General features: G+C 44.6%; 1 protein-coding gene across 3 annotated transcripts in view; it reads right to left on the minus strand.

Moving 5' to 3' along the window:
• Nucleotides 1-335: 335 nt before the first annotated feature.
• ITGB1BP1 (integrin subunit beta 1 binding protein 1) overlaps nucleotides 336-16,609 on the minus strand; it is a 34,702-nt gene continuing 18,428 nt past the window's right edge. For all 3 annotated transcript variants that reach the window (XM_075341091.1, XM_075341090.1, XM_075341092.1), the window contains one exon: nucleotides 336-5,782. In XM_075341091.1, the coding sequence (XP_075197206.1) occupies nucleotides 5,699-5,782 (84 nt within the window). In that variant the 3' untranslated portion in view covers nucleotides 336-5,698. The remainder of the gene's footprint in view (nucleotides 5,783-16,609) is intronic.

Here is a 16,609-nt window from a genome sequence, read left to right on the forward strand (position 1 = left end):
TCAGGTGGCCCTCATACTCTTATGTTATTTCTTCTGCCGCTATTCTCTACTCATCATGCTGATCAGCACAATATTGTAGTTGATATGATGTGGGTCATCAAAGGAGGCTCCAACGCAGATGTAAACGCAGCCTAAAATGTTTTCCTGAGCTCCGTAAAGGAAGCCCTTTCCTAACAGTGTATTCCATGGCTACAGACCGAGCTCCATATACAGATCAGCCTGCCGGACTCTTCCTCCCTCCTCACATGATGCCTCCTCTTCCTCGCAGTCCTCCTTGGAGCACAGATCTCTGCTCGGACAACCACAGTTACCGCACTCAACCGCAAATATCTTGAGGTTTATTATAGTACATCATTATTTTTTATAACCTTTACTGACAGATATAAGGCAATTACATAAAAGTAACAAAAGGCAAAAAAAAAAGTATTTTCAAATCAGATGTACCACAATGAGAAATTCAGCATTAAGATGAACAGCAAATGCCTAACTCACGTCACGGTGGAGGCAAAGACCACCCTGTGATATGGGGATGCCAACCGGTAGTCTGCCAGCTTGTCTATCCTACAGACCGAAGCCTCCGAAGCAAGAGTCCTAGCCCTTGTAATGTTATGGCCTGACGGAAATAACCCGATTATCTTAGACGAGATCCTATAAGACATCTTGGATTGCATTTTAGGAAATGTAGTTTTCTAATTTGTAACAACTCAGAACATGTTACAGGTGTAAACACTACAAGTCCCATAATGCACACTACGAAGGACACTTGATCAAGAACTTACGGCACATTAGGGTTTGTTATAATGTAATGGGGTTTTTCGCCCATTTTTTTAGGGCAGAAAAAGCCCCCAGTATTTTATATAATAAGATTTCTAAAATCTCATTCACATGTTGCTTCTATTTCCTGGCACTTATTGACCGGTGGAGCATTTTATTATTTATAAATGTAGAATATCACTTCTTTTAGTGTTTTTAATGCATTACTTCCCCTCAGAAGCTCAGTAGCAAAAAATGCATAAAAAAAAACCCTGCAATTTTGATGCAGCGCCATGTTTTTTTTGGTCTTTTTTCTATAACTGAATATATCCCAACACAGCTATATGTCCTGCTTAATTCAGTATGGAGCGGTGGATAAGCAGCTGTCAGAGACCTCACACAACGCTCGTCTCACATGAACGCCAATGTGTCCTATTCTACACCCAACAGAGAGAGAGTCAATATAAAAAGTCTACACACCCCTGCTAAAATGTCATGTAAAAAATCAGTAAAAGAATTATTTCAGAACTTTTTCTGCCTTTAATGATACCCATATTCAGTACAAACAAATCATTTTGAAAGATGAATTAAAATAAGAAAACTAAAATAATGCAGCTGCATAAGTGTGAACACTAAAGGGGGCTTTACACGCTGCGACATCGCTAATGCGAACTCGTTGGGGGTCACAGAATTGGTGACGCACATCCGGCCGCATTAGCGATGCCGTTGCGTGTGACACCTATGAGCGATTTTGTATCGTTGCAAAAACGTGCAAAATCGCTCATCGGTGACATGGGGGTCCATTCTCAAAAATCGTTGCTGCAGCAGTAACGCAGTTGTTCCTGCGGCAGCACACATCGCTCCGTGTGACGCCGCAGGAACGAGGAAGCTCTCCTTACCTGCCTCCCAGCCGCTATGCAGAAGGAAGGAGGTGGGCGGGATGTTTGTCCCGCTCATCTCCGCACCTCCGCTTCTATTGGGCGGCGGTTCAGTGACGCAGCTGTGACGCTGAACGAACCGCCCCCTTAGAAAGGAGGCGGTTCGCTGGTCACAGCGACGTCGCCGGGCAGGTAAGTATGTGTGACATGTCTGGGCGATGTTGTGCGGCACGGGCAGCGATTTGCCCGTGTCGCACAACAGATGGGGGCGGGTACCCACGCTAGCGATATCGGTACCGATATCGCAGCGTGTAAAGTAGCCTTTACTTATAATAGGCAATGTGGTTGTGTTCACAATTAACCAATCACATTTACACTCACGTAGTCAGTACACAGCCACCATCAGTTACAGGGATTCTGATTAACCCCATATAAAGTTTAGCTATTTTAGGATGATTTTCCTGCCATTTTTTACAGCAAAAGCCATGATCAGTAAACAGCTTACAACACAGCAAAGGAATATTTTATTTTTTTATAATTTATCAATTAGGAGAAGGGTACAGAAGAAAATTCCAAGCCATTAGATCTACAATGGGTCACTGAAGATGGTCATCAAGAAGCGGCTTAAATTTGACAAATATTGACATTAGCTAGAACTGGATGTCTCTCAAAAATTTATAAAAATGCTAGAAGAAAATTGGTCTGGGCTACAGCAACATTAAAGGAGCTGCAGGAATTTCTGGCTAGTATCGATTGTGTACTATATGTGACAGCAATCTCCTGTATCCTTTATGTCTGGCCTGTAGGGGTAGGGTGGCAAGACAAAAGCCTTTTCTTACAATCAAAAACATCCAAGCTTGGCTATATTTTGCCAAAACTTTCATCAAGTCTGCAAAAAGCATGTGGGAAAATGTGTTATGGTCTAATGAGAAAAATGTTGAACTTTTTAGCCAGAATTAAAAAAGGTCTGTTGGCTGCAAAGACAGCACTGTGCATCACGAAAAGAACACCATACCCAAAGTAATGCATGGAGGGGGCAGCATTATGCTCTGGGGCTGTTTTCTGGCAGCTGAAACTGGGGCTTTTGTCATTGTGGAAGGAATAATGAACAGATCCGAAAATCAGTCAATTTTGCATCAAAACCTTCATGACTCTGCTAAAAGCTGAAGATGAATTTCACCTTTCAGCAAAACAACAACAACCCAAAGAACACCTCCAAATCAACAAAAGAATGGCTTCGCAAGGAGATCATGGTTTTTGAATGGCCCAGCCAGAGCCCAACCCTGAATCCAACTGAAAATCTGTGGGTGGCCTGAAGATGACGCTGTACATAGATATCCTCACAATCTGATAGATTTTGAGCTAATGCAAGGAACAGCGGGCAAAGATTGCCAATTTTAGATGTGCCATGCTGATAAGACTCCTACCCAAAAAGACTGCTATCGTAAATTCAAAGGATAGCGCAACAAAGTATTAGTTTAAAGGTGTACAAGTTTACCCAACCACATTACTTTAGTTTTTAATTTTTCTTTTTACGCCAAAAAAATTCAAATTATTTTTCAATTGAATTGTACATATTTTGGGTAACACTAAAGGGGTAAAAAGTTCTGAAATAATTTATTCCTGATATGATTCATTTACATGACAAAAACCTGTTAATATAATAGGGGTGTGTAGACTTTTTATATTGTAATGCTGCCACCAGGGGGAGCCAGAGCTTTGCAGCAGAAGACACTACACAGAGCAATGAGAACCAGGAAGTGAATACACAGCGTTCTCATACACTACCTCACAGCACAGCTGAGAAGCAGAACTGCAGGACATGCAAGGAATAGTCAGGCAGGCTGGGTCAAACACAGTACGGGCAGAAGCAGGACCGGAGGAACGAGGAGAAGCGGAGTCAAAGTCAGGCCAAGTTCAGTACCGGAGGAAGCAACCGAGTGGGGAAATAGGAGAGAGGACAGGAGGGATGACCAGGGGATGGAACACAGACAAGGGCACGGGGGCACAGGAACAGACAGATCAGGATATCACTCACAGGACCAGCAATCACAGGCAAAGCAATGCTAAGCTTATAGCCGGCACTGGCTCACTGGAAATGTCAGCTTTTAAGGCATCCAGGGTCCGGAAGTGAGGCCCGAGAGAAGGCTCCGCCCCCTAGTCATGTGGACGGGGAGGCGAACCATGACATATATCCACTGTATGTACCTGCAACAGCAAAATCCATGGCAGAAACCATACTACCAGTGACACCGAGAAAACTGGCACTTGTTTATATTGTTCTAGACTAAACTGTACAGTACTGACGTGGCCTCCTGACCCAATAAATATATTTCTTGTGGTCTTGTTGTCAGTTGTCTGGAAAACATCTAAATATAATTAATAGGGATGATTGAATACCTCAAATAATCGGCTTCACGAATATTTTCTGAATACCTCACCGCTATTCGATGCGTAATGTAAGTCTATAGGAAGCCCGAATAGTACCGAATAGTTGTTATTCGGGTTTCCGATAGACTTACATTGCGCATCGAATATTCGCGAATAGTCGAATAGCGGCGAGGTATTCTGAAAATATTCACGAAGCCGAATAATCGAAGTATTCGATCATCCCTAATAATTAACTATACAAGCCCAATGGGGGTCCTGACCGTCATCCCCGGTAGAAATATTTATTACTCCTGTGCTAAGGAAGAGTCAGCTCATCAGAGATTTAACAGGAATGTACAAAATATTGTTATTAGGACACAAGAGTAACTGCTAAAGTGAATGCAACTGGAATGAGGAAGGGGCCAGGTATGGCCGATGTAAACATGGCGGGAGATTTATCAAAATCAGTGCAAAGGAAACGTATAAGAGTAGATTTCCCTTTAGGAAATCGGTAAGAACCCGATTGGTTGCCAGGAGTATCTGCCTCGCTTTTCTTTTACATTGGTTCTGATAAATCTTCCCAATAGTGTGTACAATATACAAAAAAAGGCTGATCTGGAGACATTCAGTCGGGGGGCAGCTATACAGATGGATTTTTATCCCACAAGGGACATTAAAGTATGAACTGCAGCAATAACAATGATTTGGCTGAAAACAAGCAATGGAATAGAATATACGAGCAGCTAAAATACTTCCCAAAGTATCCAGTGTATCCTGGAATTACCATAGTTTCAATAATACCAAAGTTTTCTAAAATCGGGATAGAACAAGGCATTAAAGGAAATCTGTCAGCAGGTTTTTGCTATGTAAACTGGAGACAGCATGCTGCAAGGGTTAAGACAGAGAATTCAGGGCTGCTTGTCTTGTCAAGATCCAAGATGTTGTTTATTTTTTGCTATGCCTGTTTAACCAGCAGGACCCTTATCATCGTTCGGACTTCAATGTCACGTGCATGGCAATCCAGCATGTCCCCTTCTTTGATACTTCACTGTCAATGTAGAATCTCTATAGAGAGCCTGGCGTTGGCGGGGACAGCTCTCTCGGCTCTGCTACATGGCTAAAGCTAAAAATTCTGACTGTGTCAGAACGGCTGCACCCAGTAATCTAAGTGATATATCATTGGATTCAGAGTCTCTTGGCCTACATCGTGCTGCTCTCAGATGAAATAGCAGAAACCTGCGGACAGATTCCATTTAAGCCTTTTGTACCAATAAGTTTTAGCAGCACTGCAATATTAGTGCACAATGGGACAATGCACCATTGTTTTGTGTGGACCCATCAGTGACTTGGTGTTGGACCCATCAACTGGAGAGGCAGAATTATAGTTCCTCATGGTGTTCAATAAACTTCTACCATAGGTCCCCATGTGCCCCGGCTCAGAGTCCACACTTGTATAGGTATATACAGATAAATATTGTACCATCGCCCCTCCACCCGTGTAATAAGGGGAAGGAGCGTCACACCTGGAACCTCAATATTAGAGGATTGTGAGTAACATTATTAATGGCATCAATGGGTGCATATAAAAATACAGCTCTGGGGTACATCCATGTCCTGACAAGTCCTGGACTGCGGTTTCTTCTGCAAAAGACATTCCAGAATAATCCTGGTAGGGTCGTCAGTATCCCAGCAGGTCGTCATTCTGTAGGCACTCGTGTCTTCTCAGTGAGAACCGAGTCAAACGCTGTGGACAGGACCTTGCAGATGGTCTGGGCATGTTCCTGTATGGACAATGTAGCAAACAGATAAGTACTGGAAAATCCATTAATGCAACTGCACACTACATAAAATTCTCTGGACCGTCTCGTCAGCTGACAGGTTAAGTTCTGTTCACACTGCATTTTGAGCCTAGTCTTGGAGGTGCATGTTCGGAGGACACAGCAAATATCAGAGGATGCGAAATATCTGCCAATATGTCCTTCAGCATACCTCCCAACCGTCCCGGATTCTGCGGGACTTGCACGATTTATCAGGGCACTCCTGCGGCTCACAGCTGAGGTCCCGGCTCCTCCCCTCAGTGGAGTGAATAAATTAAATTAAATTATCATCGGCTCTGGATTTTCGGGGCGGCCGGGACTCGAACTCGTGGAACTGTGAGTTCATTGTTTCAAAGGCAGCAGCTCTAACCACTGAGCTACTGCCAGTAATGAAACCAATAGGAAGATTTTGTTATCTTGACCTCTATACTGCAGACACCAGAAGCAGATTATTCAGCTGCAAGGATGGATGAATGGAGGGATGAATGGAGGGATAGAGGGAGGAATGGATGGATGATAAAGGGATGAATGGAGGGATAGAGGCAGGGATGGATGGATGATAGAGGGATAGAAGGAGGGATGAATGGAGGGATAGAGGGAGGGATGAATGGAGGGATAGAGGCAGGGATGAATGGAGGGATAGAGGCAGGGATGGATGGATGATAGAGGGATGAATGGAGGGATGAATGGAGGGATAGAAGGAGGGATAGAGGGAGGGATAGAAGGAGGGATAAAGGGATGAAAGGAGGGATAGAGGGATGGATGGATGGATGATAGAGGGATGAATGGAGGGATAGAGGGAGGGATGAATGGAGGGATAGAGGGAGGGATGAATGGAGGGATAGAGGGAGGGATGGATGGATGATAGAGGGATGAATGGAGGGATGAATGGAGGGATAGAGGGAGGGATGGATGGATGATAGAGGGATGAATGGAGGGATGAATGGAGGGATAGAGGGAGGGATGGATGGATGATAGAGGGATGAATGGAGGGATAGAGGGAGGGATAGAGGGATGAATGGAGGGATAGAGGCAGGGATGGATGGATGATAGAGGGATGAATTGAGGGATAGAGGGATGGATGGATGATAGAGGAATGAATGGAGGGATGAATGTAGGGATAGAAGGAGGGATGAATGGAGGGATGAATGGAGGGATAGAGGGAGGGAGGGATGGATGATAGAGGGATGAATGGAGGGATGAATGGAGGGATAGAAGGAGGGATGAATGGAGGGATAGAGGGATGAAAGGAGGGATAGAGGGAGGGATGGATGGATGATAGAGGGATGAATGGAGGGATAGAAGGAGGGATGAATGGAGGGATAGAGGGATGAAAGGAGGGATAGAGGGAGGGATGGATGGATGATAGAGGGATGAATGGAGGGATAGAGGGAGGGATGGATGGATGAATGGAGGGATGAATGGAGGGATAGAGGGAGGGATAGAGGGATGAATGGAGGGATGAATGGAGGGATGAATGGAGAGATAGAGGGAGGGATAGAGGGAGGGATGGATGATAGTGGGATGGATGGATGATAGAGGGATGGATGATAGAGGGATATATAGATACCCGACAGATAATAGATAGAGATAGAATCATAGATAGATAGAGGGATAGAATCATAGATAGCTAGAATCATAGATAGATAGATAGATAGATAGAGAGATAGAATCATAGATAGAGATAGATAGATAGATAGATAGATAGATAAATACTGTATCTCAATGTTGGTGAAAGAGTCAGATTCATTTGTTCCCATAAAACTACTATAAAGAAATGAGGAAAAAAATACAAATACAATTTTTTTTTTTTTTTATCTTTACCACCTTGGATTCAAACCAGCAACGTTCAAAACCTGTGTCCAGCAGCCTCCTAGCTTTCCTAGCTGCTCTAGCTGTTGAGCCACTAGGATTGATGATGTCAGAAGGAGGATTTCACATAAATGAACCTACAATGCAGCCTCTTACACAGCAGATTACACAGGACACAGCTACATTGTACAGAGCAGCATCTCTATGTCCTGTATTCTAGAGGGAGAGGAAAAGAGGATTTTTTTTTTCTTCTAATAAAGTTACTAAAAATAATAAAAAAAAATAGAATAATGTAATTTTATTGCACTTTTTTATAAAATAATAAACATCACAAATCAGCAAATAACATGGACATATTTGTTGTCCCTGTAATCGTAATGACCTGAACAACACAGCGATCAGATTATTTATGGGGATCGGTAAATGGCGGGGAAAAAAAAGGCGCAATTTATTATTTTTCTTTATTAAAACCCATAAAAAAATGACACCTGCATATGCATGCCTGTTCTTCCATGAAAGCTGAACCATTGGAGAATGCAAAATAAAAGAAGCCATCATGTTTCGGCAAAGCGTGGTTAAATGTGAGAGTCATGTGCCACCATGTGAATTCCCCACTAATCCTACTGGACCGGATCCAAGCTGACCGCGCTGAAGCTCTAGTTGCAGCAATGGAGATCTGTAGAGGTCAGAGCTGTGGCCCCAGGGTCAGAGCGGAGCCCAGAAAAGCTCACAACTTCACTGGCACTCCATAAGGTACACTGGCATCCGGCACTCACAGGCTATTTTGTTAAGTATATTTATATAGCATTATGCAGTTTAAATTCCATATATTCTATGTTTGCATAGGTCTTGCAGCTTACAGAGCGCTGCTGTATTCTTTTGTGTTTTGTGTACTTTTAGCAGTTAGCACCTGTTTACACTTGCAAGCTATATTTGGAGATGCAGGTTTTTTTTGTATAGGATTCAGCAGGATGGAGTAATGTTACATAGGTTGAAAAAAGACCTAGGTCCATCTAGTTCCCCCTTCCTCCACCCATTATACATTATGTCACTAAGTCATTTATACCCAACAATGTTGAGTACTGAGGAAATTATCATTATTTGCTCCACTACCCTCCCTCCCCCCAGATCCTAGTTTAAAAGCTCCTCCATCCGTCTGACCATTTTCTCCCTCAGCACAGCTCCACCCTCCCAATTGAGGTGCAGTCCGTCTCTACTGTAGAGCCTGTAGCCGACTGAGTGGTCGGCCAAATTCTCCATGAACCCAAACCCTTCCTTCCTGCACCAATTTCTAAGCCACGTATTTATCTCCCTAAGCTCCCGCTGTCTTTCTAGTGATGCTCTTGGCACCGGTAGTAATTCTCTAAACACCACCTTGGAGGTCCTGGACTTCAGCTTCTGTCCTACTTCCCTGTAATCAAATTTAAGGACCTTTCACCTTCCTCTAACTTTGTCATTAGTACCAATGTGCACCATGACCGCTGGGTGTCACACTGTATTATACTTCATTCTTTGCCATATACCAACAGACCGTCCAGACCATATTCTTTCGGCCTCCATTTGACCAGTATACACCGTATGCAGAATTAGTAGGCAAGTTGTATTTTAGAGATTTTTTTTTTTATTATTGATCAACAACTATGTTCTCAATCAACCCAAAAGACTCATAAATATCAAAGCTTAATATTTTTGGAAGTTAGAGTGGTTTTTTTTTAGATTTGGCTATCTTAGGAGGATATCTGTTTTTGCAGGTAACTATTACTGTGAAGAATTATTAGGCAACTTAATTAAAAACAAATATATTCCCATTTCACTTGTTTATTTTCACCAGGTAAACCAATATAACGGCACAAAATTTAGAAAAACATTTCTGACATGCAAAAACAAAACCCAAAAAAATGAGAGACCAATATAGCCACCTTTCTTTATAATGACACTCAAGAGCCTACCATCCATAGATTCTGTCAGTGGCTTGATCTGTTTACGATCAACATTGCGGCAGCAGCCACCACAGCCTCCCAGACACTGTTCCGAGAGGTGTACTGTTTTCCCTCCCTGTAGATCTCACATTTTTTTTTTTTTAAATTCTTTATTTTTAAGTGAAAACCTTCAACATAACATAATACAGTTCTTATGACCAATCAGGCCAATTTGCACTACAATACATATATCATTAACAAGATGCCAAACGGGAAATATATATTTGTATCTTGCTGAATCACGTTCCTTCATATATCTCCTCCCGGGTTCCTGATAAGTCTAGGTTCCACCACATTTTTGCTTTAATACAGATTCACATTAAAACAGATAACGAAGGTGACTCACAAATACATGTGAAACAAGAAAGATAGAAAGGCTAGAGAAGAAAGAGAAGTTATTAGGCAATCAGTGTGAGAAGAATAGAAAAGTAGGAAGAAAAATGGGAGGGGGAGGGGAAGAGAGGGGGGGGGAGAGAGGGAGGAAATCGGGGGGGGGGGGGTAGGGAGGGGAATTCAGCTAAGTGTTGCAAACTGCGGTTCCATCGGCAGCCACATCGCCCCCCACCAGGACGCTATATTCCTCTGAATGTTGGAAGTCCAACCATTCTCGCCAAGTGGACCAGAATTTCTCATATGTATCATGCAGCGAGGAGGTTAAATCCTCCATGTACATGAGGTCATTGACCTTATTGATCCATTGGACCAACGTGGGAGGGGTCGTGCTCCTCCATCTTTCAGGTATGCATACTCTCGCAGCCATAATAAGGAATTTCCTCAAAGAATTCTTATAGGTTTTTTCAGGGACCCCACAGTGATGCAATAGGGCAGCAGCAGGTCCCAGCTCCTCGTCATTGCCAGTAACCTGGCGAATGGTGTCGGACACTCCCTTCCAGAAGGGCCGGATCGCCTCACACCCCCAAAACACATGTAAAATGTTACCCTCTGCTGTGCCACATCTCCAACATGTGGGGTCAACTGTTGGAAACATGACATGTAACCTGGAGGGTACTCTGTACCATCTGGATAACAGTTTATAGCTAGCCTCCTAGAACCTGGAGCTGATGGAAGATGTGTGTGCCAATCTGAAGATCCGTTCCCACTGTATTGGTGTCAGCTGGATACCCAAATCACATTCCCATTGTGAAGCAAACGGGGGAAGTTGTTGGTCAGGGGACGAAGACAAAAGTGAATAAACCACTGAAAGCGAATGTCGTATTGTGCCTGAACCCATACACAATTTTTCAAACTGTGTCTTAGGACGTTGAAAGTGGGTCCTAGCTGGGAGACTACTGAAAAAATGCGTCAATTGTAAACATCTCCATAGACCCAGTGGGATGGGATCCTGTCTAACCCCCAAACCCTCCACCTGCGGCCAGTTGTCCCGAATCCCAAAGTCTTCCACCCGGTCCACCCCGCCCCGAACCCATGCCTGAAATACTGGGTCTGTTCTACCTGGTTCAAAAGCAGGATGGCTCAAGATCGGTGTCAGGCTCGAGTGTCTGGGTATCAACTCCGATTGCACCTTCCCAGTATTGCAGTATGTCACGGTTGGTCCGATAGTTGGATGTGATTTCAATCTTGCAGGGACCTCAGAGAGTACCCACGGTAATTTGTTGAGGGGTATTGGGGAAAAGGACTGCTCTATCTGTACCCACGCCTTCTGAGACCCGTTCCTGCACCAGTCAATCATTCTAGTAAGATGCCCAGCTAAGTGATATCTTCTTATATCTGGCAACCCAATCCCCCCACCCCCCTTGGTCCTGTGTAAGATAGCTCTTTTTATGCGTGCCGATTTACCTCCCCAAATGAACGAAGACTGAATGGATTCCAGAGATTTGAAGAATCCAGACGGTATTTTGATTGGGAGCGCCTGTAACAGGTAAAGAATTCTGGGTAGGACATTCATTTTATATATCTGGCATCTGCCAAACCAGGAGAATAATAATTTCCCCCATCTGTCACAGTCTTTCCTGATACTAGATAACAGAGATGGGAAGTTCTGTGAGTAAAGTAGACCCAAGTCACTGGTCAGACGTACCCCCAGGTAATTTAGGGATTGGGCTGCCCATCGAAAACTAAACGATGTTTTCAACTCTTCCACTTCTTTAAAAGTAAGATTTATGTTGAGCGCCTCAGATTTTGTGAAATTTATCTTAAAGTTTGATAGGCTGGAGAATTTCTGAAACTCCCTCATTAAGTTTGGGAGCGAAATCCTTGGTGCCGAAACGAAAAACAGAAGATCATCCGCATATGCAGCTACTTTATGTGTTGCCTGGCCAACCCCAATGCCTGTAATATCAGAATTGGCTCGTACATGTCTGAGGAAGGGTTCTAGCGTCAGGATGAAGATTAGCGGAGACAATGGGCATCCTTGCCGGGTGCCGTTAGATATTTTAAATGGGTCGGACAGAATCCCATTTACCCGGACTCTTGCCGAGGGTACCGAGTATAAAGACATGATCCAATTCATCATGCCGCGTCCCAACCCAAGACAACCGAGCGTGGCTTCCATAAAGGTCCAGTCTACTCTGTCGAAAGCCTTTTCGGCATCTGTTGACAGAAGCATAGACGGTAGACCCCCCATTTTAGCTTTATGTATCAGATTAATGGCCTTAACAGTATTATCCCGTGCCTCACGGCCCGCCATGAAGCCCGCCTGATCTGGATGAATTATTGAAGAAAGAAAAGGAGCCAACCTGTTCGCTAAGATCTTGGCAAATAATTTTGTGTCCACATTCAGCAGGGATATCGGGCGATAACTGGCGCATTGTGTTGGATCTTTCCCTATTTTTGGTAATACCGTAATATGTGCTCTCAACGAATCTGCATTAGGGGTTGAGCCCTCTGAGGCCCTGGAATTAAATGCTGACAGGAGGTGTGGAGATATCATCTCTGTAAATTTTTTATAGTAAATCAGGGGAAGGCCATCCGGCCCTGGGGCTTTTCCCGGTTTTGATGACGTAATTGCGTCCACCAGTTCTTGCTTTGAGATTGGAGTTTCTAACATAGCTATGTCAGAATCTTCCAACCTCGGCATTTTTGCTTCTCTGAGGTACTCTGAAATTTTTCTTTCAAAAGATGATTTTGACTTCGCAGGGTCATTTGTCTCTAGATTATATAAGGACTCATAGAATTTTTGGAACGCCTCCGCTATTTCTACCGAAGAGTGTAATATTGAACCCTGGGGATGTGATGGGGATATTTTTGATATAAAGGTTGTCGCCTGTTGTTGTCTGAGTGCTCTCGCTAAAGTCCTGCTGCACTTGTTCCCGTATTCATAAAAGTGTCTACGGCATCTATTAAGGACCCCCTTTGCCTTGTTGTTAAGTAATTTCCGCAATTCATCCCGAACTTTAAATAAGGATCCCCCCAACTCTGCTGAGGGCATCTGCTTATGTTGTGTCTCTAAATCCCTCAGCTGTGTGAGCAACCTGTTAACCTCCAATTCCCTTTCCCTCTTTCTCCTTGCCCCTTGCTGTATGAGCACCCCCCTAATGACGCACTTGTGAGCCTCCCAAACCGTTGTTGGTGAAGTGTCCCCACCCGCATTCATTGTAAAGTATTCTGTCAAAGAATTCTGTACCATCTGCAGGCTTCCCGGGTCCTCCAGCAAGGAAGTGTTCAGCTTCCACTGCCACTGCTGTGGAATCGGGGACTGCAACAAGACCGACACTGTGCAGAGTGCGTGGTCAGAGAAGGTTATGTTGTCTATCTGGGCTTTAGAGATCCTTTCAAGGTCTTTGTGTTTCACAAAAAAGTAATCCAGTCTGGAGTACACTCCATGTGCATTTGAATAGAAAGAGTAGTCTTTATCGGACGGGTGCAGAAGTCTCCATGTATCCACAAGCTGCTGTTCATGTAACATGCACCGCAGCCTGCGGAGAGCTGATGTAGGATGTGCCGAAGTGCCTGTCGAAGTGTCCTGCGCTGGGTTTAGAGCAATATTGAGATCCCCCCCTAGTATGAGTGTCCCCTCCACGAAGTCCTCCATTGACTCCAGAAATCCCGCCAGGGTGTCAATCTGCCCTATATTGGGAAGGTATATGGATACCAGAGTGTAAATATGCCTGGCGATCCTGCCCTTCACCATTAATAGTCTGCCCATGTCATCACTGCGAGAGTCCATGAACTCCCAGGGAATTGCGCGAGCGATGAGGATGCTAGTTCCTCGGGACTTCGGGTCTGGTGAGAAGCTATGGTATGCCTCAGGGAACCAGCGTGATGTTAGTTTGAATGGTTTATGTTTGCATAAATGCGTTTCCTGCAGAAAGGCAACTTGGACCCCATTTTTTTTTAACGAGTTTGCCAGGATAGACCTCTTACCCGGGCTATGTAGTCCTTTTACATTTAGTGTCCCATATTTCACTTCCGAGACCCCTGATCTGTGCATAGTTATGTCAAGAACTGTGGTGTACCCCCTACGGGAGAGGACGGGATATGAGAGAGTGGGATAGGGGATGGAAGGGAAGAGGGGGTCAGAAAAGTCAGGAAGGAGAGAGAAGGGTTCAGACCCTACAGAGAGAAAAAACGCAGAAGAAAGAAAGAAACCAAGAAGGAGAAAAGGATAATGAGTTAGAGAAAGAGTACGTTAAGAGTTAGACAAAATATAATTATAGACCGTACCAGCTGGCCTAAAAGAACGACCAGTACAATTATACACTCTAAAACTATACAGTCTCACTGAAACTTTCGGAGACCTGGTGCCCTCCTAACGGGAGAACCACCCTTGGGGTGCGTGGAAGACCAAGGGCAGAAGCTGAACAGGCTCTAGGCAAAAATGACATTGCTATTTTAAACTACAAACCCACATCTCACCCCCCCATACTGGGACAGGGCGGTGAGAGGCACAGAACTTAGATGACTACCAAAATTTCCAGACTATCCTCAAAACTTAACAATTCAAGGGTCCTTATAACCCACATGGAGAGGAGGGGGGGAGAGAGAAGGGGGGGGGGAAGAAAAGGAAAAAAAAAAAAAAAAAAAAAAAAAAAAAAAAAAGAGAGCGAAAAGCATGAATACTTCAGGACATTTCGCAAGACCTTAATACAATATTATGATGACCACACCAGGCCTAAAAATATGGCCTATCTCCCGCTCCTCCCACCATGAGACAAAAAACCATAATCAAACCCGAGTCATCAATCTGGCTCCTCCTGGGAACAATAACCGATCGGCACGAAGTCCCTGGAACTTTTCTGATATCTCGCAGGCAGACGTCTACTTCCTCTTTTTCTTTGGGGTAACCCGGCAGGTCTGTCCATCAGTAGCCAGTTAGGAATTTCCACCGCAGGCGTATCAAGAAATTGGAAGAGACTTTCCACTTCCTCCGGACGCTTCAGCAGGAATTGGTCCCCTTTGTGGCGAACTATTAGGTGAAATGGATGTCCCCATCTGTAGGATGCTCCTTTATCTTTGATCTTTTGCAAAATTGGCATAAGTTGGCGTCTCATGTACAGGGTTCTGGATGATATGTCAGGAAAGAGCTTGACTTCAGACCCTTCATATGAGACAGTTCCATAGGTCCATGCATTTCTCAGTATGACTTCTTTATCGGTGTAGTAATGTAGTCTGCACAGAACATCTCTTGGTTGGGCAGTATCCCCCGGGCCTTGGCGGAACACTCTGTGGACCCTATCAATCACATAGGTGGTATCCTCAGCAGCCCCCATCACCTTGTTGAATATTAGAGTTACAGACTTGAGCAGGGCATTGGCTGTTATCACTTCTGGAATGCCTTTCAATCGGATATTATTTCGCCTTCCCCTATTCTCTTGATCATCTAATAGAATGGCGACATTTTGCAGGTGTGTTCTGGAATTGGAGAGATCTTGCTCCAGTGTGTTAACTGTTTCAAATAATGTAAATACGTCTTTTTCCACTGCTTTTGTGCGTGTATCCAGAGCGTCAATGTCCCCTTTCACAATAGACAGGGCCCTTTCATGTGCCGCCTCCATTTTGGTCACTAGTATGTCTAGATCATTTTTGGTAGGGAGAGCTGACAGTAATTGCAATATGCGATCTGTTTCTGCAGAGAGACATCCAGGGTTAACTATATGTGTGATTTGGCCTCCAGTTTGCTTCCCCTGATTGTTTGGGGATGAGTTTTCCTGGGAACCTGATATCCCTTGAGAGTTCATGCTGTCTGTGCTTACAGGGTTAATTCCCTCAGCACCCACGCTCCTGTTCTCTGCATCAGACTGACTTCCTGATCTTTGCTGTGAGGTTGGAATTCCCCCTCCTCCCTCCTCCTGTATATGTCTCACAGCGGGCTCTCCTCCTGTATTCCCCTGCACCGCTGGTGTCTGGAAAACACGTGGAGAGCTTGATCCTGTCAGCACTGCACTGACACCGCTCTGTACCTCTGTGATGTGAGTCTCCCCTGCCGCTTCCACACCATGTCCTCTGCTAATTCCTCCTGCTGCAAGCGTCTGCCTCGTGGTCGAAGGTGCCATGACAGGAGCAGGCCTGGGACCCGGGGACAGCTTCCCACTTCTGAAAAAGTGATCCACCGCTGTGCTGCCGCTCCTCAGCGCTGGTGGTCTGCTTGGTTTGTCTGTGCCTTTCTTTCCAGGCATGTTTGGAGGTGCCTGATGGGTTGTAATTTGTAATCTGCCGCCTCAGCCTGCGGAGCTCTTAGAGAAAGCGTCCGCCTGCCATCAAGCTCAAGCCACGCCCCCCAGATCTCACATTTTATGAGGGACCACAGGTTCTCTATGGGGTTCAGATCAGGTGAACAAGGGGGCCATGTCATTATTTTTTCATCTTTTAGATCTTTACTGGCCAGCCACGCTGTGGATTAGTTGGATGCATGTGATGGAGCATTGTCCTGCATGAAAATCATGTTTTTCATGAACGATACCGACTTCTTCTTGTACCACTGCTTGAAGAAGTTGTCTTCCAGAAACTGGCAGTAGGTCTGGGAGTTGAGCTTCACTCCATCCTCAACCCAAAAAGGTCCCACAAGTTTCTCTTTGATGATACCAGCCCATACTAGTACCCC

The sequence above is a fragment of the Anomaloglossus baeobatrachus genome, chromosome 3 (assembly GCF_048569485.1).
Source record: "Anomaloglossus baeobatrachus isolate aAnoBae1 chromosome 3, aAnoBae1.hap1, whole genome shotgun sequence".
In the NCBI taxonomy this organism is placed as follows: domain Eukaryota; kingdom Metazoa; phylum Chordata; class Amphibia; order Anura; family Aromobatidae; genus Anomaloglossus; species Anomaloglossus baeobatrachus.